The following is a 23760-nucleotide window of genomic DNA, read 5'->3' as shown; positions in this document are numbered from 1 at the left end:
TATATCATCATCTTCATGCAATTTTACTTAAATTTAGAAACTTTCGTCTTTTAATAATTTACAAAATTAGAAGTTTTGTTCTAGTAACTAGCTTTCGTAACGTTGATGGCATGAAGACCAAATTCTTCTTTACTATAATTCTTGAAAATATCATATTGAAGTTATGTTTCACACTTCTGATGCACCTAGTTATGAATTCTTCTTAGATTATTGATAGTAGGAAGATTTTTGATGCATTTTGCTATTCCTTGCACTTAAATGTATTTTAACTAATGATATAATGTACTTTTGTAGATTATCTGTCCAGAAAAAAAATACGCATTAATATTATAAGTTTAGAAGAGTTATGCTTTTACTTATAATTCTTTTGTCCTTAAATGTTATCCAATCTGAAGTTTTCCAAAAATTTGCTAGACATAGTAATATGTTGAATTATAACTTTTTGCAACGTTACAGTGTTGCTATTTATTCTTAGATATTTATTGTTAGATATTATTCTTAGATATTTTATTGTTTTAGGGCACTAGAGAGCTTCTTTCCTACTACCTCTGTATTTTTTTAATCGTGGATATCTAAAACAGCATATGCAGTTTGGATTTGCTTTGAGAATTATGATGTTTAATAAATATTAATGTTTTTGAATATATCAGTAATAGATGTCCTTTATACATGTTAATTTTTTAAAAAAATTATGAAATAAATTTGAGACGTATAAAAACGTTTTTTTTTATTGGATAAACATTTAAATATCAATGACATCAAGACCTGAAGTTTGTGCTATAAATAAATTTATTCTTTGCATGAAATGATTGAATTACATAATTATAACTGCAACAGAATTCAAGAATTTCACAAATAGATTTAAAATTTGCTTTATTTCTTAACAGTATAGAAAAATACTAAACTCGTTTGAGCCCCTAAACCAGATTTTAACTTTTGAGATTACACGAATATTAAAACCGTATCCTGCAGAATATTAAATTGCAGAGATTTACGGTAGTACATTTCTTCAGTAAGAGTAATGTCAAACTCTTGCATGTAATTAAGGCTTTTAGGAGACATAGCACGACCTCTAAGAATGACTTTTATAAAATTAATAGCTGCGGCGTAAGGTTGAATAAGAATACCACATTTATCAAAAGCTCATTTACATAAACATATTCGCACAATGTGTTGAAACCGAGCAGGTTTCAAAAGAATTTTGAAATAACTTAAATGCATATTCTTTTCTTAGCAATTCAAATGTATACAAATTAAAAAGGAGATTATTTGTAAGAAATATAATTACTAAGAAATTTCCAGCATATATTAATTAAACCAACTCTTTAAATAATATTTTCAGTAATTTTAAATCAAATGGTTGCTTATCTGCTCCTGTATGATTCTTCATAATTATCTCTATTTAGCTTAGAGGGATGCACATTTGAAAAAAATAAATTTTAGCCTTTTTAAGAAAATTTGAATTGAAATAGATAAATTTAATTCAGGAAATCTTAATTAAGAAATTAATTTATTGTGAATTAATAAAATTGAAATGAAAAATTTACCATATGTATATATGTATAAATTTACAGAAATTACGGTTTTATGAAAAGCTCGCATTGAAGAATTATCTTGTAAATAATTATTATAAAGAAGTGTGAAGTGATTTAAATAAATTTGAAATAAGTATTTGGAGAAATCGACATACTGTGAAAGAAGGAAATAAATACCAAAAAACGAGTGATGCTCAAATTCGTTTTAATGTATTCAAGAAAGAAATGAATTCAAAAATTTGTATTTAATTTGTCAAATATTTGAAATGAAACTTAATTCAACTAGAATTATTTCAACAACGTTTTAGCTGAAGAAAAATTACCGCACACATGCAAATATATATACATTCTTGAATTTGAAACAATATGATTTTTTAAAAGTAACATTATGTTTCAAGTGGAACGCATCAGATAGAAGGCTTTATACGGATATATGGAAGAAAGAACAAAATTAAATGCTTAAAGAACAATGCGGATATATAAATAAAGCTTGAAAACGATTAAAAATCAAAAGAGTCGGGGACAAAAAATAATTCGAGTAAGAAGAAATTTTATTTACTCAAAAGGAAGGAAATCATTCACAATAGAAGCACAAACCATTGTTTCACTCTATTTAGAATTCACAGAGTGGAAATCGTTTGAAATTTTAGTCGCTGTGTGTCCAAAGGAAAACTGCTCATGTCATTAATTAATGTGACTTTTTCAAAAAAAATAGAGGAAGAATTGATTCTTCGGAGAGATATCCAGTTTAATAATAAAGAAGATTTCACTGGAGCATAAAGGATGGTATCTGGATAAATTCTGAAAACCGGTCTTTTCTTCAAATAATAACATGTGAGCAAAGAAAGATTTCCAATAGAGTGGTGCTTTCGTTTAAAAGCATATTTCAAATGCATCATAAGATTTACACAGTCACTGAACAGTTTAATTTCTTAAAATTTCTTCCGTTCTCTCTCTCACTGAAATAAACTAAAAAAAGAAATAAACATTGTTTTCCCTCTCCTCATTTTTACTTTTCAAAACTTTGCCTTTCATAATAAAAGCGCAATATTTTTGCGAAAATGCCTTTTTTTGGTACACTAATGGCGTGTTTTCTAGAGCAGAATACTTTCTCTCCTATAAATGTGAGAAAGGCAGCTTTGCATTTTTACTAAGTTTAGAAAAAGCACATAAATCATTTGCATCCTGAAATAGAATTTGTCCCCTATTAAATCAGGAACGCTATTATAGTAACCAAACCAATACACCAGCTCCATTTTTGAACAAATATGTCACTTTTAACGAACTAGTTTCAAAAAATCTATAACCACTGATAATTCGTATTGCCTCTGCAGCACTTCTTACTTTCCTTTGAATTCTTTTTCAAAACCAGATAAGATATTTCAAAAATGTCATGGTATATTGAATTATGCTAAAACGCTACCGTCAGTTCTTATCTTTTCAGGAAATGGTAATAAATTGGGGAAATAGTGATCATAGGTAACTTGGAGACGGGCCTTGTGCTGTAATAACAAATCATATTGATTTCTAAATTCAGCTTTTAGACTTTATATTGTAACAAGTACTCATCTCAACTTTAGAAGATTTCTTTTTCTAAAGATAGTAGTGACTGATGAAAAGAATATTAGACTTAAGGTAGTGTTGAATTCAAAAAGGAATGTTTCTAATGTAAGCCAAATTTGGATATTTAAATTAGGCATTTACGACAAAATAAATATTAAAAAATAAATACTAATATTAATGACCTATAAAGTGGCAGCTTCTGACTCTTTAAAAATTACTGTATAAAGTATCACTTATGGAAGACTTGCTGAATTGTAACCATTTTCGATATTGATTCTTGACAACTGAAATAAATCAGCCGAGCATCAGTTCCAATATATTTTGAAGATGTTATCCCAGCCAATTTAAAAGTCCTCCAAATATTTTAAAAAATTAGTTTTAAACAAGAATAATAAACATTTTGGGCCTTAAATTTTGATTTAAGAGTGAAATGTTAATTCGTTAGAATATTTTCGAATGTGCTATGAAGCGTAGATAAATTTTGCGTACTTCTTATATAATGGGCTTGCTACTTATAGTTTTTATTCTTGATTTTAACTTATGATCCTTAGCATTAGAATCGGGTAATAAGTATAAAAAAAATTTAAAACATTTTCTTTTATCAGTGTATTAAAAATGAAAGATAATTCGTTTTTGTTAAAAAACTGTGTTCTAAATAAATAAAAAAGCGTGAAACTTAGGTAGAAGTAAATTGAAATCAGAATCATTGGTATAATGAATTTTAATATTTTTACAATGGATATTTGGATATTCATATAATGATATTCACTAAGATTTTATAGCATTCTTGTGTTTTTTTTAAATCTCAATCTTTAACGATTCTCTTTCGACCTCAAGATTTTTGATGAAAAATTATTTTATCTTTTTAACCCTTCACCCAACTGGAACGTACAGAGTAATCCAGCGAATTTCTCTTGTAACGGTTCGACGTAGAAAGTCGTTCTCTGATTATTATTCAAGCAGCTAAAACGTAGAAAGTCGTTTTCTGAAAGTTGTCCCAAGATCGTCTCCGACGTGTAGAGTATTATCAAAGCTTCCCCATTTTGCGATAAAGATATTTTACGAAAATTCTGATGATGGATAATCAACGGTCAGTGGATTAATACACTGATAAAAAAATATTTTAAAATATTTTTTTATTTATTATTTTCTAATATTTAGTCTTTATTTCTTATGATTAATAATTTAGCCTAAAAAAAGGCTCTAAACATCGAAGCCGTATCCGAGAATAGATGACTGGCACGCTGGTGCTACAAAACCCTATGCAAACCACTGTAAGAAATGGCCAGGCTTTCTTTCCGCTTAAATTCCTATTGTGATCAGTCATATAAAATTTCGCCATGAAAAAAACTACCTTCTATTGCAGATGTCTTAGAATGAACATTCTAATTTGAATATAATCGATGTTTTTTGTTTTATTTGAAAAGTAAGAATTCATGTTATATGAGTAATGCTCTAATATAATATATAAAAATAAAATTATTCTCCAATATTCTTAATTTTTTACTTTAATCAGTATTTATCAAAAATGTGAATGCCATAACGAAACTAATAAAGCACTGGATTCTGATTGAAATACTCTAAACCAATTTGAATTTTAATCACATTTCCAATATATTTTAACTTTAAATGCTTATTCATTCGATAAATATATGCCAATGAACATATTTAATCATATGATTGCATTGTGCATTTTTTTTATATTGCTTGATTTTCAATTAAGCTATTTCCTTTTTCTTTACAGCACTAATAAATGGCTTAAAATCTTTTCATATTAATTTTTGTCTTTCAAATATTTTATAACTCATGTCTACAAATATTATGGGATGCAAAACTTAAAATTCCTCAAATTAATTTCTAGAGACCGCTACTTCTATGAAAATTATTTTCAGCTAAACAAATATATTAATTGATGATCAAGAACTTTTAAATTCTTAAGATATTCTGTTATTATCGGAAACTGATAAATGCAGGTAATTTCAGAACTGCAGTACATGAGGGAGATAGAGAAAAATCCATTATACTGTTCCATCCTTAAAAACAAAGTTATGTAAAAGTATTTACCAAAGGTATTTTATTCCCTTTTATCCTCTTAATCCTGAAATACACCCATATTTTTCAGTAAAATCTGAATATGCCCCTAACAAATATTCTATAGTTTAAAAATCTGATTTAAAACATTGTCGGGCGTTCCTATTCGTCCCCCAAAGCAGTTCTATTGTCTATCTTTAAGCATTTCCTCTTTTGATAGTGACCGTCACCTTATGAGTGACTATGAATACGGAAAATTTCCGGTTTCAACTTACTGACAGAATAACTTTTCAAGAGGTCACATAGTTTCACTTTCACATAGAGAAAAAGATGAGAGGAATTTTTAAGTTACATTATTTTCTAAATGTCGGCTAGAAACGGAGTCTATAGAAACCGTTCTTTTGCAGAGGTTTTAGATAAAATTGTTTGAAAGAATTGTAACTATTAGAATTGGATTCTGTTCTGAAATTCAAATCAAGGTAGATCGAAATTTAAAATAATGGAAAAATGAATTTACCGATTTTTTTAGAAATTCTTTACTTTTAGGCTATAATGATCCGAAATGTTTTTGGTGATAATATAAGCGTTTTCTATGTATTATTTACTTGGGGGAACTCTTTCCCTTAATAGTAAATTTTAAGAACGTGGCATCTGAATTCAACTTACTTAATTATACATTACATGCTGGAAACAATAGGTAAGAAACAGAAGAAAGTATTGACAGTGTTATAACCAATATAACCGTATCGTGAAATTAAGAAAATGGATGATGGTCTCCTTAAATATGATCTCGAACTCCTCTCGCAGTGTTCCATTATCATAATAAAGTGCATGTTTGCGAATCTCTGCAGTGCAGCTGCTTTAATAATTGCCTTCTACCACCTAATACAACAACATGTTAGCATTTCAACGTTTCTAGTCGGAATAAATAGTTGGCTGAACATATATCTTTTGTTTGCATATGTTAAAGTCAACAATTTAAACAGGAAACGTTTCTCATTTGAGAATATCACACTTGATTTACTTATACGTAACGATTTTCCGCCCTTATCTAAGGATGACCTTATTTTATTCTCACTGGGGACATTCTAATTAAAACTGGCCAGAAGTGAACTGTCCAGTGAACATGTTAGAAGCGGTTTATATTTGATCGAGCGTCGCAGATTCGAAACAGTTGACTGAATCTCTTAACGAATGCAGTCCTTTCAGAGAACTTATAGCTATTGAGGGGTAGAATTTAATCCAGAGACACGCACATTCAAGAATTTATTATTCATATATTTTAATTGGTAAGAGGGGAAACGACTTAGAGTCGATCACATAATATCATTGCTGGTGTAAATCAGGTAGGCGTATAATAGGATGCTGTCTTGGAACCGTTACAGTTAAATGGTACTCTGTATGGTCAAAATGAAAAAAAAATGGTATATGATATTTTTGTTTCTATTAATGATAAATACTGATGAATATTAAGAATAAAATTCCAAAAAGATGATTATTTAAAATGAGAATTATAATGTAAATGAAATATAATTCAGCCTTTTTTTAGAAAAAATTCATTATTCTGGCGACAGGCGATATTTTCCATGGTGAGTCGCTGAGTTAGGGCGTATTAAAATTATTACCTTAAAAGAAAGAAAGAATGGGTTGCTTTTCCTCATCCAAATAATGATAAATATACAAGATTAATTGATCCTAAAACATTTTTAACAAATTTGAACCCAGAATTTTAATAAAATAGTTGTATTCTATCTAATTTTGTGTGAAATTTCCATTATTTCAAACATATGTAAAAGAAGTTTTGTTATAAAATTGCCTCTTTTTTTCAGTTTTGCTCTGTATTTTCTTATAATTTTATTATAAATAAGAAATATTATATTGAAATTGTGCAGTGCCCGAATGGAAAAAAAATGTCTTAAGCGTACTTCAGATTGCCCATAATTCAGACAAAAAGAACCAAAAATAGAAAAATTCAGGCTTCGATATTTTTTTTTTTTTTTTTTTTTTTTTGAAAAGGCCGAAGAGGGTAATTCCAGCTATTTGTACTTTATTTCTGTAAACAATTCCATTAAAAATTCTTTAAGTTATATATGTAATTGAAAAAGTATTTTGGTTAATATATTGTTTCATATGCCATATTATTTTAAATATATTATGCATCTTGCATTTTTCACTTGGCATCATACTGAAACATAAAAAGTCGAAAATAGGATGTTCAAAGACACGAAGATTTAGATTAATCATGCAACTTGAAACGCGTAAATTGACATCATGAACGTTAAATAATGTTTCATATTAAATTGAAACAAATGCTTTAAACAATTTTGGAAAAAAATAATTGCTGTTCCAATTTTTTAGAATCCATTTCTGATAATGGAGGACAATGTTTTTTTTATAGGATGCCTTTCTTTTATTTTAAGCATAATACGGATGCCTTCAAACGCAAAATTCTAAATTTCAGATTCTCTCAGAATACGTATGCTACTTATTGCTGCTGAGGTAATTTTTTAAATAGCTGTGATCATACCTTAAATTGTTCTTTTTCATTGTTCCGATCTTTTAAGTGAATCCTTTTTTAGCTCTATTTTTCTACTAAAAGAATCTTCTATACTAGAAATAGAATTCCATTGCTATCATTTGTCGCGTTTCTCTGGACCTTTAATAGAAGGCTTTTTGCAATTCGCCATGTTTTTTCAACTTTTTTATTTCTTCTTTTCTTATTCTTACGGGCAATACTTTGTGAAGCACGAATTCAACCTGATTTGCCTTGGCCTTACGATTTCCAGCTTCCATTTGCCCTAACTGAGGCTCATAGTAGAAGGCCACATAATTCAATTTGGGGACTGTGCTTCGGTCTTCAGGTTTTTCATGAAATGTCCTTTCGTTTCTTGATTTTTCTTCTTTTTTTCTTCATTCCCTTTTACTCTGATCTCGCTTCACATTTACTTTTATCTTTATTATGCATTCTGTCTTCTTTTCTTCGATGCATCTCCATTTGTTTTTGTTTCTCTACTCTTTACGCTGTTGGCCATCAAAAACGAATGCGCTAAAGTCGTTGATTCACTTAAAACCGACACATTAAGCATTTCATAGGAGTTTATGTAACAATTCAGCAACCATTTAATTTCCTTTCTTAACTTAAAAAGGAAAATGTTACCTTTCTCTATTGATACACTCCCATTTTATTAGATGCGTAGTTTTTCGATTTGAATTAGTAAACTTACCAAACATAACCACTTGTTAAGTTGAAGTTGAATTCTAATTATAAAAAAATTAAGAAACCCCCATTGCTTTGTTTTTTCTAATTTTCTAATAATTAAATTAGGCGTTCCGAAACGAGACATTTTTATTGGTATTGATTCTATATTTACTATTTAAAAAGTTTAATATGAAATTATGTTGCAATATTTACATTTAAAACGTCAAATTGTATTGCAATATTTTTCTTTTTTATGAATATTGCATTCAAGACCGATATCTTGCAAGAATCTGCAAAAATAAAGCAGAAGTGTTTGCAAATCTCTGCACTGTTTTTTCGATTCTATTTCCATGAAGTACTTGAAACCAATTTTCCTCCGAGATCTAAATAAAATTATTTTTTTATGGAATTTTCTCAGAATATGTTTTTAAAACTCTATTACTGTAAAAAACTTGAAATGTGTTGCAACTTGCTTTCTTTCTTGGGGATAAAATAAGCAGCAGTACCAAAAATGACAACCGAGACAATAGCAACGAAGAATAAAATTCAGATTAATTGCACACAACTTAAGAGAATCGCAGAAATTTAAAACAGAAATACATCCATTTCTTACAGAAAGAAACTGATAATGAAAATAAAGTATATATGATAGAATTTAAATTAAAAACTTTTAAAATAGAATATATGTAAATAATTTCAAAAGTAGGAATAAAATCTCACATTTCAAAGTGATGCATAATTGTCTTTTATTAAATGATTTTAAAATAACTGGATAATATATTTATTGAATTTACATATTGAATTTTTGAATCAAAATTGGATAAATTTATGCACTTGTTAGAAAGCCTTATACTTTTTATCAAGCAATTTTAGACAGAATTTTAAGAATAACATTATTTGGTGCTCTTCAAAAAGGCCACAGCTCAAATATTCATAATGTAGCATAAATAATAAATTTGCAATGCATAGGTTTTCACAGCTGACAATGGAAGGGCAAACTTATTCAATTATTTTCCTAATTTTAGTAAAATAATAATTATGTATTCATTAGTTTATTTTAAATTATTTAGCAAGTACATCAGTTTAAGAAAATCTTTTCTTACTGGATTCAAATATTACTTAATTCTTCGTGCTACTTCACTTAAAAATATAAAGAAAGGAGGTGTAACATATTACTCATCAGAATGTCATCTCAATATTTTTGCTGTCACATGCTCAGAGATTACTTAAAAAATCTTATGAAATTTGATAAATTACCTTATTAGAATGGTGCCGATGAAAAATCTCAGAACAGGGAAAATTTGAATTACAAATTAAAGAGTCGGAGTATGGCATAAACAGATATTAACAAACTTATCCATCTATGACTAAAGTAAAGCACTTTAGATGCATGTGTCATTCTTCCGTCATATATTAAAAATCATAATAAATTGCCTTTGACAGACATATCGAAATAAAATAGTAAAAAGACACTAAGAAACTAATTTAAAATCTTCAAAGGGTCTAAACTGTTTCTGATATGCAGTTTTGGCAGAAAAATAAATGAACCCTCTGTTATTTACTTAGATCATGATTAGATAATTACAAATGTGAATTAAATGCTTTCTTCGAAATAGGATATATCTTTCCGGCCGAAGTGCAATTTGACAGCTGAGTGGTATTTAAATGCAAGAGTTAGTGCTGTTAAATTTCAAAAAGCAATTATTCATCACGGCTTGCGATGAAGTGAATGCGTATTCTCTTTTCTAGCTTTGATTTTTAAATTCTGATATAAATTTAATGCAGCTTACATCTACACGATAAAAGGAAATTAAAAAACTAAACTAAAAGGGCTTTTAGTAAATTGTCGAGAATCTAATAGTTCAGTAAAATTCTGATGATAAAAATCGCCAGTCGCTGTTTGAATTAGGTAATTTGTTTCAGAGTAACCAATTTATTTCTTTTAAATTGGCTGATCACATTTTATAAATAAAAAGCATTATGTATTAATTTTAATTACAAACTTCAGAGATAAATCTTACAAGTTTAAAATAAATTGATGAGAAAGATATTCTATTGAGTGCTTAAAATCTTTTTGTTGAAATCGCTATAAAGCAATTTCAGTAGTTCTTATTTCACTTTTTGATTTTATTGTTGAGTAATATGAACTGTGCATTAGGATGCTTTTGATGGACACTTTACAAGAAAACATTGAATCAAATGGCGATGATATAAACCATTTTCCATAGTGTGAATTATATATCAGATAAGAATATCGATGATCAAATGAATAAATATAATATTTAGAATGAATTTGTATTATATTTTAAAACTTCATTCTGAAACTAATTCTGTTTATGCCAAAATGTTAACCAAAATGCGCCTCGTATCCTCGGTGGATTGGTAAAATGGTATCGGCTTCAGGACTTGGAATTTATATATTCGAGGCACAATAAAATCTAAGATCCGTTTGTTTACGTTTATTCCGTCAGGGTAAATGTCCCCAGCTGGTATGTCGTATATATTCGGAGAAAGATGAACGTTTAGGTGTCTTCCGTATCATTGCATAGGTGATCAAAATGACGAGAGTTACTCCAAAACAGTCCTTCTCAAAGGAAGTCTTTTCTTTGACTAAGCAAAGCTAATCTTAATCGAATGCATGTAGAATGAAATTGAACTATGCCGAGTAGATAAATAAAATTATACAGCTCATGAATGTTACTCGTTTTTTCTTTAAGTTGAATTCTGCTAATTAAAACTACAAATTACATACAAAGTGCAACTAGGTATGTAATGTTTAGGATATTGGATGTAAAAACGGAATTTGAAACTATATTTAGTTCTGCAATTAATACTGATAGCCTCAAATTGAAAAATATTAAAATCTAAACACTATATGAAAAAATAATGGAAAATTATAGACAATATGGCTTTATCAGCATATACATACAGTATTACTATTATTAGAGAATATAAATTACTCGAAGAATTAATTAAAAGTTGATAAGAAATTTGACGAGATATATTCAATACAACAATGCCATTTAAACAATTTGCACCATTTACCAAATGTTTCGTTTTGGTAAAATTTCGTTTGATACTCGTAAAGAGTTGTGGATTTTTTTGATGAAATTTTGAATAAATTCACCCATAAAAAGAAAATAAATCGCTGGGTCAGGATTATGTTTCATAATATTCTGGATATTTTTGCTTACAAAGATTTATTCTTTACACATTTGTAAATTCTCAATGAAATGAAAATATATCGAGAAAAAAAAAGGTTGGTTTTAGAAGAACTAGATAATTCAATAGGTGTATAAAATTGAATTTCAGGCATTATAATGTTCTCCCTAGAAATGAATAAACACGTAATATAGGTTAAAAGAAAACACTGATTTATCAACTTTCAGTTTAAATTACAATTGAGTAAATTACATTTCCGGTACAGATGCTGTCCATCGAGCGATGATAGTAAAAAAAAAATGCTTTGTATAAGAATTACAAAAAAAAAAAAAAAAAAAAAAAAAACATGCATGTAAGTTTAATGTGGAATGTTTTTGTCTATTTTGTGAATAAAAATGATTCAATTTTATTCAAATAAAAATTAATTTTCCAGGTATATTAAATTCATATTTTTATATTTAAGAATTCTGTAATAATTTTCAGCCATATTTACTTCAGTCAAAACTATTCTTTTTCATCTCGCGTAACATTGTTCTTAAACATGAAACATATAATTATCTGCTGTTAGTATTTAATGTTCAGCTCATATTGACTCCGCCATTAAATATTAACTTTAATATAGTAAATGCGAAGATAAGAACAGGGTCAAAAGAAAAAAATTATTTTTATATTTCAAGGTGAAATCGATCGCTGCAGTTTATATTTAATTTTCAAAACATTATTCCATATGCAATTGATTAAAATATAATGGCATTAAAATTTCAAATAAAAATATAGATATTTAGAGTTAGCAAGAAATAAGTTTCCTTCTTCTAAGGGCTCTAAAATGCGTTTTTATTGGTTAAAAAAAAAGATATAATTTGAACTTCAGGGCTTGAAATTTATTAAATAAAAATATTTAAGTACAAAAATTCGCTTTCTTGCTTTGTAGCACATGTAAAACATTTAATATTAAGTTAATATACTAATGTCGTTAGCATTAATATAATAACATGATATTAAATGTTAAATATAAATATATTAACTTAATATCATTAATATATTAATGTTGTTGTCTTTTGTAAAGTATACATATTATAGTAAATATGCTTTACAAATGTTAAATAAAGCAAAACATTCTAATAAAAATGCTCAGTACGGAACCATTCATGTTCACCAATGTGCTCTAATAGCACAATCAAGTTTTCCACAGATGACAGACTTCTGCCAGAGTATCAAGAGCGCTCGCCGAAAGTTGCCCTTGAGATGTGGCATAGAAGCCGATCTTTGACGATGGATATTGTCCTTCAGGAAACCTTATAAACGGAAATCCCAGGAAGTGATATACGGCAAATGAAGACTTCGTATTATTGGAAAATGACGGCTGATCACCCTGCATCTACGAAATGTTGTCTTAGCAATTGCTTTTCTCAGCGATCAATGTGAGCAGATGTCCCGTGATGGGACCGATTTGGATTCCAATTGCAGATACGACGCAATGATAAAAGTAGCCATAAAGCCAAACCCTACTGTGAATTTTACAGGGCACAAAGGTTGTTCCTCGACAATGTGAAGGTATTCTGAGGCCCAAATTCGTCAGTTGTGGGTATTAATTTGCTCACTGAGGAAAAAGTGGGTTTCGTCACTCCACAGAATGGTGACATCAACAACCATTTCAGCAATATATTGAAGTCCAAATTGTTTTTTGAATCTCTTTTTCAATTAAATTTTCAATATATGCAAATAAACACCATTTGAGATATAGAGTTATCTATTAGTGAATCTTTACTAATATTTTTTATTTAATAAATGCAAAACGTATGAGTTGAATTATCTATTGTTCAAATTTTATCTAATTTGGTACAATAGAACGCATTCTATAGCCCCATGAAGGGGGAACATAATTTCTTGTTAACCTCGTATACCTCAAAAATTTAAAGCATATGGTTTCGTGATTTTTGTAATGGAATACCTTCAAGAAGAAATCATACAAAAAGAAAAGTGAATTGCTAAGAAATTAAAATATTTATTTCAAAAGGTTTTCTTAGGAAGCATAGGAAAAAGAACTTCACTGATGAAATTTTTTGTTCAGGAGAGGAGGGGGATGGGGGAAGCAAACTTCTGATTCTTCGAAAGCCAAGAATGTGTACATTACGCAGACCTTGGAGCTCTAAAAGTTTCACGATGTTAATAATAAAAACGAATAATCTAATCTAAAAATATTTGAATAGATACAATAGCTGAAATATCTTCCGCCAATAGTTGGAGATTAACTATCGTATATGTTCATGTTTCTTCTTTGAATAATATCCGTATTTTCAGATTTATATATTATAAATGAGTATCCTTAATAAATGTTTTTCTGCTCAGAGTTTATATCCAATAAAATGTCAAAGAAACAAGATCTGTCTAAGAGAATATCATATATACAAAGCTCTTCAGCAAAGAAAATTTCGGAATAATTGGATGGAAATGTTGAAATGTTGTTCATTTTTCATTTATTCAATAAATGTCTTTTATTTTCCATTGTATTTAATAAGGTTAACCCTTAACTGGGGAGTGCGGTCTGTCAGACCGCTAACAATGGACTTTCGGTCATCCATATTCTATTTTTAGCTTAATCGAAGGGATTGACCCAGTAGCTTACTGTTTCGTGACCTTCAATACACGCGCACTTTGTCAACCTGTTTCAGCGGATGATTTTTAAAAAATAATTGAGCTATTTCTTTGCACGGCGTCTGTAAGACCGAACCTCCCTGTTAATGTTCTAGTATTAAAAAAGGCTTAGCAGATGGTGCTAAAACTTGGCCTTAGAAATATCATCCAACCTATTGATCATCGTTATGAAGCATAGCTCTAGAGGGTAATAAATGATGCAGAAAGGGATTTTAATGATGAGGATAATTGTACAAATGATTTTTTTCGATGAAAGTTCGCATTCGGTGATTCTGATATGTATGTTCAAATATAGTTAATTTGTTTAGTGATAATGTATTTTGAAAAATTTCTAAAATATATTAATATACCAAGAAAAATGTCTACATAATTTATAGGCTAATTTTATACTAGAATCTAACCGGTATGTTTAAAATGCCCCCGAAAATCGATGATGCCAATAAAAAAGGGGCCAATTATACCCATTGTCAGTTTTTTTTCATATAATTGTTGAATTTTCCATTATATTTTTTTCTATATAATTTTTGTATACTGGAAAAATAAATGATTTAAAAATAATAAGTAATGTCTTTTCAAGAATATTGTTTTTTAGAACATGTAATTTCAGAAGAAAAGGCATGTTTATATTCAATTAATTTTTTCAATGATAATATATTTTGAAAAATTTCTAAAACATATTTATGCATCAAGAAAAATATCTGCAGAATATATTGGCATATTTTCATACTAATACTTTCATTAGAAAATTAAATTTGTGAATAAACAAAATGCTGTCTCGTAAACCGCACCTCCCCAGTTAACTCCTAAACTTTCACCTCCCCAGTTAAATAAGGAGAATAGATTTTATTTGTTTGACTGACATCAATTCTAAAACTTTAAAACAGGAAAAGAGAACTGGAGAACAGAATAAAGAGATTAATTAACATTAAATTTATGGCAATCACAATACAAAATATTTCAAGCATACAAAACAGCTTTTTTTGGAAATTAAACTCCTGTATTTATGTTCAAATGAGGTAGTCTATTTATAGATTAAAAAAATTATGATAGAATGATATAATATTTTTTCAGTAATGTGATTTTTTTATAAAGTATTTTTTTTTCTTAAATAGATTGGAAAGATTTGATAAAACATTCATTTAATTTTTTTCCTAGAATTACAAATTTATAGTTTACTGTGATATAAAACTTTACGGCGAAGAAAAATATTTTCACTCTTTTTAAATGAGGCTTCATTAAGTAATAAAATATAATTACGTTTTGTGTCCTATAAAATATTTATCACGTGGAGATTAACAATTCATTTTATACGGAATTAAAACAAATAAAATACGATCATCGTTTACACTTCATTTTTTAAAATTTATTATTCTAGATTTTTCTGAAATTATTCTTTGAAATATGTAGTCAAAAGATATAAAAAAAATGAAAAAATGCAAAGCCTCGTTTTTTAATAGAAATAAATGAAATATTATAACCAACATTAAATTTAAAAAATGTCCTTCTGATTTCCTAAAAAAATTTACCATGGAACATCTATTTCCTTAAATGAATCTTTGTCTTCTTAACTTTGTTAAAAATGTATTATAAAATTTGATAGCAAATGATAGCTAATAATTCATTTTATATAAAAACATAATCTTCTAACAAACAAACATTAAATGTAATGTTTGTTTTATTTCATAATTTTTATTAGTAAATTCAAGTAGAAATTTGACTTCCGGATTTTATATCAAAAATTCACAAATAAATTGTAAAAATGCTTTAGAAATCCTGAGCTAATGATTCATTTTCGATCTTAATTTCGTAACACTATGTAGGAAATATGAACATCTCACGGTATTTTAACTTTCCAAAGTATAGATACCGAATGGGTCACTCGATCTTCCTTTTAATGACCTACACTGAGAAGAAAACGACTCAGTAATGGTGCAGCAGCTTCTCGATAAATATTATTTCCCAATGATACTTTCAAAAGATGCTCGCTGGAGAAATTTTCAGCTGCACTCTTTAATGGGATTTGGTTCTTCGCCTTGAAAAATGCTGCTCAGAAGTATGCGAAAAAGTACTGGAATGAGCTCGGAAAAATAGAGCTCATTTTAAGAGTTCAAAACTAGGTTGGAAAGCTTGAATAATGAGTTTCTTTTAAAACTTACTGGCTTTCTGACAGAAATTGATAATATAGGTTTGTGTAAAAATGTTATAAAAAAATCCAGGGTGCATCAATATAAAACCTTTTCAGTAAGTGCTTTTTTAATTTTTAGAATTAAGCAAAAATTATTAATTTGTTGTGTTTAAATTTATATTGTACATATTTTCATCTGAAAATGCGACTCAAATCGAAATAAAATATATATACTCAGAAACTGTAAATCAAACGTTTAAATTACTGCATTAATTGATTCAAATGCTTAAATAATAATAAATGTCATTATAAACATTGTTTTCTTGAAAAGAAAGGCATATAATATTTATAGAAATAACTGGCATTTATTGTTCAAAACTCTCATTGCGATTACTGTTATTTTGCGATTTAAATAATTTTTCTGTTACAGCGACTCAACTTATTACTGTATATTAACAACTTATATAATTATTCAGATTTTATTTATTAAGATTTTTACTCAATTGATAATTATTTTATTTTAAATTTGTTTGCAGCAATCATGCATAAAATATACTTCAACTCTCTGATTGCATATAAGGAAGAGATTAAGCATTGCATATGTTGCAATCTTCCTCATAATATTAGAATAAATCTTGAAATCCTGTGAATTTCCAAAATCTGTATTGAAAATATAAAATAAACATAATATGTGAAAAATAAGACTAAAAATAAAATCAATGGAATAATATCAGGGGGCACGAAATATTTGTTTATATTTTGGAAAATTTAAAAGATAATCAAAATATATGCCGATGAAATGAAATATATAGAATAAAGTGAAACATGTATTCGGTTTTACTTATGAACTTGGAGTATAAGTAATATTAAAAAGTTTGAATTTGGTATTTTAAGGCTCTTTACGACGTAATAAAGGCTCTCTATTTGTTTCTTTTAAGAGATAAAACCGAATTTATAATTTACTTTCGTCAAATAGGTGTCTATTTTATCTTAGAAGAACATTCTGAGGACATCCTAGCAAATAAAATTCTTTGAAAGTAAAATTCCATACTATTAATTTCCATATTATTAAATTTCAATGAGGCCACATTAAAAATTTTTTAAAACATCAAGTGGATTTTATCTATTATAGTTCATATATTTTAAAAAAATCAATTCCAAAGAACTATTTTTTATTATTTTTATTATTTTTGAATATAATCATCCTATTGGAGGTAAGGCATCTAAATAGTCTGATAAAAGAAATATAATAAAAAATATAATGATTTATTTATAGTTCTCTAAGTTTTGATATTTTTTAAATAATTCCATATCTTGCTTGATACAATCATCGTTTCAAGAAATGCAGTTTTTAATGACCTCCAATACCTCTCATTTTTTTTGAATAACTAGATCGTCTCAGGATGAAAGTTCGAAAAATTCTATTTCTTTTGCATAAAAATTTACTATTTGCTCAATGAAACTCTTAAGCAAATTTATAAGTCATTAAATAAAATGATTAATTTTCCTTACTATCTAATAGGATGGCGTTTTGATCCTACGTCAATGTATTCATTTTTTATCTAAATAAGTTTTTATAAAACATTTGAGATATTTATAAATTCTGCATAACTTTGTATAGAATTATAATGTTTTTGTGTGACTTAAAATCAAGTAATTTCAAAATATTAGAATTCATTGCACTTATAGAATATGAGAAATTTAGTTAAGTATCTCTCAAATCAGTAAATATAAAAATAAATTTTAAGTTTCATTATGTAATTTACTTTTTAGTAATATTACTTTTTGATACTATTTGAGTAGTAACGGGAAAACTTTATAATTTACTATTTTTCACTAGAAAATCAAATTATAAAAAGCAAATATTTCTATAATTACCAATAATATTGTATCAGATAGGAGTAGAACTTACCTAAGATTCCTAATCTATAGTTGATTGTTATAACAACCACATTTCCTAAGCTCGCAAGAATACTCCCATCATAAGGATTTCCAGCATTCCAATCATAAGACTCGCCATGGATGAAAACAAGAACTGGCAACTTCACCGGATCTCTTCCAGCTACAAAACGAAGAAAAACATGAAATTCAACTATAAAAATATTGGTCACTTTACATATATTAAATTGTTTGGAAGTTACATTAAAAATAGGAATATTTTTACACATTAATTTTCAAAGTGCTACAAGAAAGTAACACAAAAGATCAGAATAGATCATAAAATATATGAATAATGTTTATAAAAAAAGAAAGCAATATGTTTTAAATTAATATTATGAAATTTTTTTTTTTTTAAGATGGTACGTTTTGCACGTCATACTGATGTGTTTAATGCTCTAATAATATTTATATTCTTAATGTTTGCTGAATAAAAATTTTAAGAGAATTTAAATGAGAATGATTAGACAGAAATTAACGGTTTTGATTAGTTTTTAACTACATGTTATTCCTTGGTGAATATTCAGAAACTATAAATGGTGCATATAACACTTCTTCATGAAACGATTGTATGAATACGATTTCGGATTTAGTCTTATTTTGTGAGATAAGTGAATTATATAGAAATTAACACTTTTATAACAGTATATGTTTGTCTGTTAAGACGCGTTACAATGAAAATATCACAACGCTTACAAGAGATACTTAAATCATATGACTAAAGAACGTTAAATGAGATATTTCATCAAAATTTCTATTATGAAATTAAAAATGGGCAACTTTCTTTAGAAAATTTTCGGAAGCATGATGGGTATTCGGTTTAGATAGAATGATAATTCCATACTGATTTTCATAAGTCATCATTGTTGCACAAAATAATAACTATATACGTGTTTTAGTTTATTCATGCGAAGTGTAACATAAACTTACAAATACCGCAATGAATGAGAATTCCATTATGCATTCAGATTAATGAATTTCCCACTAAATCCAATACATTCAATGTGAAAACTGGCTCTGTAATTTAATTTTCCTTTTGGAATGGCATATTATTGTTTTAAGTTCCTGTATACGCTTAAAGTTCAATCTAAATGTATCTAAAATTTAGCATTTATATGTTTAGCCCAACATGACGAGAAATATATGAAAACCAAGCAATTTATAAATATTCTAATTGAAATTTAAAATTCCTGAGTTGTTTCTGTATTTTTAATTTATCAAATTGTAAATTAATTTTACAATTAATTACATATATTATAATAAAAATAATTATGCTTATTAATGTAACTGGAATTACGAGTCCAAATAAAAATTGAGTGAATCTAGCAAAATACTTTTTCTCCAAAATGTAAAATAGTACTAAATTTATTTAGTACTATTTCACCATTAGTATTTTTAGTATTATTTATTTAGTGCTATTAGCACTATTAATTTATTTAATACTGTTTCACAAGCATAATGTTTTAAATATAATCTCGCATGATTTTAGAGTAATTAAGATTTTTACACATTTTTAGTAATGTATTACTTAAATGGGGAATGAGGAACTGGGGAATAATGCATATAAAATGCTTAGAATTTACTTCAAATGTTTCTATAGCTTCTATTTCATTTAGATTCCGTGCACAAGAGTCCAGTTTTTAAAATACTCAATAAGGTGCTATTTGCGATCATAGCAATCAAAATCATTCTATTTATCAATCTATTCTACTTTATCAATTTATGCTTTAGAAGAGATTTTTTTGGAGATGTCAACAGCCGAATTTTATAAAATAATTAATATTTAAAATATCTGTTTGAGATATTGATATTTGATGGCCAAGAAAAATAACTTAGGGATCATATTATTAATTTTATTCAAATACGTTAATTGAATCGTTCATAATAAAATATAATTGTTCATGATTTGTTGAAAGAAAAGAATTATACAATAAAAAATCAAATATACTACAAAAGTATATATACTACAAAATATACTACAAAAATGACTGCGATTTAAGATTTTTTTATTCACACGGGAAAACCACTTGTAGCAGAAGTCTGTTTCTTACGCAAATGATATTTTAAAATTGCCTTGAATATACTCAAATATTTTATTCATGCTAAAATACATGTTTGGACTGGAAATTATATATATATAATATATATATATATATATATATATATATATAACTTCCCATTTTACATAAAACAGTCAGGCAAAAGAATTAAAATTTTATGGTATACTAAGTAGAGAAATAAATGCCAGAAAAATATACAGAATTAAGTTGGTTATATGATATCTAAAGAAGGAAAATATCATAAATGAAAAACAGAATAACATTAAACAATACAAGCACCATTTGAACAACATTTCAATTCCAAAAATTTGCCATTTGCTTCACTCATATATATAATATTTACCGAAACTGATTTTCAGAATGTATAGATACAAAGGCAATGAAAAAAAAAATTCAAAGTCAAACTAATGTAACAAAATGCAAAGAGTATAAAATAAATTTTAGTGCTTTCGGTATTCATTATCTAATTTTTAGATGTTTATTCTTAATAGCATGCTAAAATATCTAGTCACGAAATCTTCCATGCATAGTTTAAAGATATAAAAACAACGCAACTATACTCAAAAGTCCCTTACAAGCTCTTAGTGTTATTAAATGAGACTACAAGGAGCTTAATTGTCTATTTTAAGTACAGCAATATTGTAAAGAAAGGTGTAAAAATGGGATGGTTTAATAAGTTGGGAAGTAACGGGGAAAGACATTAGCGAAACAATTGTCGTATCCATCTGCTCTTTCAAACGACATATTAATCGCGGCATCTAAAGCATTATTTTTATTTCCAGCATCTGGCCCTAAGAAGATAAAAAAAAAAAAAAAAAAAAAAAAAAAAAACCTCCAGACAACCAACAAGCGACTGCTGAATTGTACTTTTACGAGCAACTTGAACAGCAAATTGAAATTATAGTATTGGGAAACATGGGTTCAGTGCCGTAATACCAGAAAACAAAAAGGGCGATAAATTTCTTCAACTGGCCCATTATAGTGCCCGTTTATAGCTAGAAGATTGACGTCAGCTTTGTCCGCTAACAGTTTTATACCTTTATTGATCAGATTATGAAGGTGAGTGAACAAAGAGAGACAGTTATGCGAACGAGACCTTGCCACATCTTATCACTAACAACAGGAAGTTTTTATGAGTTCCGTAATTTTTTTGTCACCCCCCTCGGAGCAGTTTTGTCGTTGGATCAATTGAAACATTCAGAATGCGACATATTCCAATTTATTTTCCGCTATAGAAATTTGTTTATTCTTCGAGACATAGCAAATATATTTAGATTGTGAAAAGTGAGCCATTGATCGATTGAGATTGTTCAAAAGTCCTATATATGGGTTTTAAGAATTTGCTGAAAGTAATTGTTTCAAGATATGAAATGATTTTAAATTCATCTGTGATGATAAAAATCTATAAATTTAATTTTTACCGCATTCATTTCAATTTCTGTTTACATAATTAATTCATATATTTTGCAAAACCTGATGTTTTTCCATGGTTTTAGTTGTATTTAAAATGCAAATGTATATTTTCCGAAGTACGCTGAATTAAAAGGATTCACAAAGCAATGTGTGTTGTGTTGATAAGATTCTTGTTGACAATGAAATTGTAAAATTAGATAAGTTTACTCTCATAATAGATTCATTTCATTTTTTCTTGTTTGTAAAATGCAAATTAAATGTCATTGTCCTCACAATAATGTGCGACTGGATGTCAATGAAAATATGGAATATACAATTTTCAGTTTTGTTTTCAATTAGGTTTCAATTTTGGTTTTAGTTTTAAAAAAATTCCTGTTAAAGTAAATATCAAACATATTTTTCAGTGACATTTATTGGATGTGAGCATTAGAAACATAACATATGAATAATTATTTCTAATATTGTTGTTCAACTTTAAAGGTAACTGAAGGAAAAATTGAACAGACCAAGCAATATTTGCGTACGGCCATAAAACATCTATGGAAGAGATGAAAACTACTTTTTACAAAGAACCTCAACTCGTGAGTACTCTTCAGATATTTTCGAAAATCCATGTATTTCAAAAATTTTCAGAGCAATGTTATCTTCAACTATCGTTCTTCTAGTCTTAAGCTCGAAATATCCCCTAGGCAACGGATTTAATAACAAATGGTGTGCATATGTTTTCTTGCATTATCCGAATATATTTTTATATATTGAATTCCTTTTTTCCATATAGACAATATATATATATATATATATATATATATATATATATAATATATAGTAATCGGAAAATTCTTTTTAAACTGTTTAAATTCAAAATGGCTGACACTGGAAGATTCTAAGTCTCGTATCTGCTGTGTTACCCTAAGCGGGACTACATCTCAATGAATAACGTATTGCAAGCTTCTACATTTTTAAGTTAGCATAAGAACTTCATGATTTTAAACATCGTTTGTTTTAATCATTTTCGAAACTAAATCATTTTCAAATGCATTAAATATTCTATATACATTAACACTATATTGATGGAAATTTAAGTAGTTGAAATGGAATTTTATGCAACCATCATCGATCTCTCTGCTTTTGTCGTTGACTAGATTAACTCTCTTTCCAGCGACGACAAAGAAACTGCATTTCTATTGCTGTGTACAATATGGTCAAAGATGTCTATAATATTGTAACATAATTATTCGTTTAGTCGCGCAAGAGAAAGGAATTATTCGCCAGCGTTGTTTATAAATAGGGAATAAAAATTATCCTTCATATTATGTAGAAGGAAAGAATAAAACTTCACAAAGCTCAAATGGTAAAGAGATTCTGGTAATACTGCATTTTTCTAAATATACATTTTTTTCACGAATAGAATCAATGCTCGGTATTTATTTTTTCATTTGTTAAATTATATAAGGACAAACTTGTTCTTTTGCTAAGCAAAATTATTGTTGTTGTTCTTACTTTATTACCATATTCGTTCCTACACAAGCATTTTTATAGAAAAATAATTAACTATATCAAGAAAAAATTTTTCTGTAAACGAAGATAAAAATTAATTAAATTTTCTTTTTCTACATAATTATTTTATCCAAATTAATTATGCTTATGATTTTTCTGTCATAAAAGCTTTAAAACCGGAAACACTTTGTCGAAAATATCTCATAAATTTTCATAGCCAAGAAATATTTAGCAAAAAACTTAGAATCTATAATTTAAAAATACACACAAAAAATGATTATACTAGCTATTCTGAATTGGTAGAACTCAAGTGGAAACATTATTTAAAGCTTGAGCTTGGTATAAAAATTTTGAAATTAAATGCGAGCAAATTCGATAAGTTTAAAAGATGCGTGATCTTGTCCATTACACGAGGTTGGCTTTCTGTGCTTCTTAACTCAGTCGAAACAGCTTGTTTAAAATGTTCTTTACTTTGAATAATGAAGCGGATATAAACTACTTATTATTTATACATTAAAACGATTTCAAGTAAAGAATGAAGCATTATTCATTCTACTTTTTATTTAGTAATATAGCTGGAGA

The 23760-nt window shown here is 27.6% G+C and overlaps 1 protein-coding gene across 2 annotated transcripts in view; it reads right to left on the bottom strand.

The window, feature by feature from the left end:
* Window positions 1-23760, bottom strand: part of LOC129958994 (neuroligin-4, X-linked-like) — a 240548-nt gene that overhangs the window by 66141 nt on the left and 150647 nt on the right. For both annotated transcript variants that reach the window (XM_056071761.1, XM_056071762.1), the window contains exon 2: window positions 18183-18332. In XM_056071761.1, coding sequence (XP_055927736.1) covers window positions 18183-18332 — 150 coding nt within the window. The remainder of the gene's footprint in view (window positions 1-18182; window positions 18333-23760) is intronic.

Source organism: Argiope bruennichi, chromosome X1, assembly GCF_947563725.1.
Source record: "Argiope bruennichi chromosome X1, qqArgBrue1.1, whole genome shotgun sequence".
NCBI classification, from domain to species: Eukaryota; Metazoa; Arthropoda; class Arachnida; order Araneae; family Araneidae; genus Argiope; species Argiope bruennichi.
This window is presented reverse-complemented; position numbering and strand designations above follow the sequence as displayed.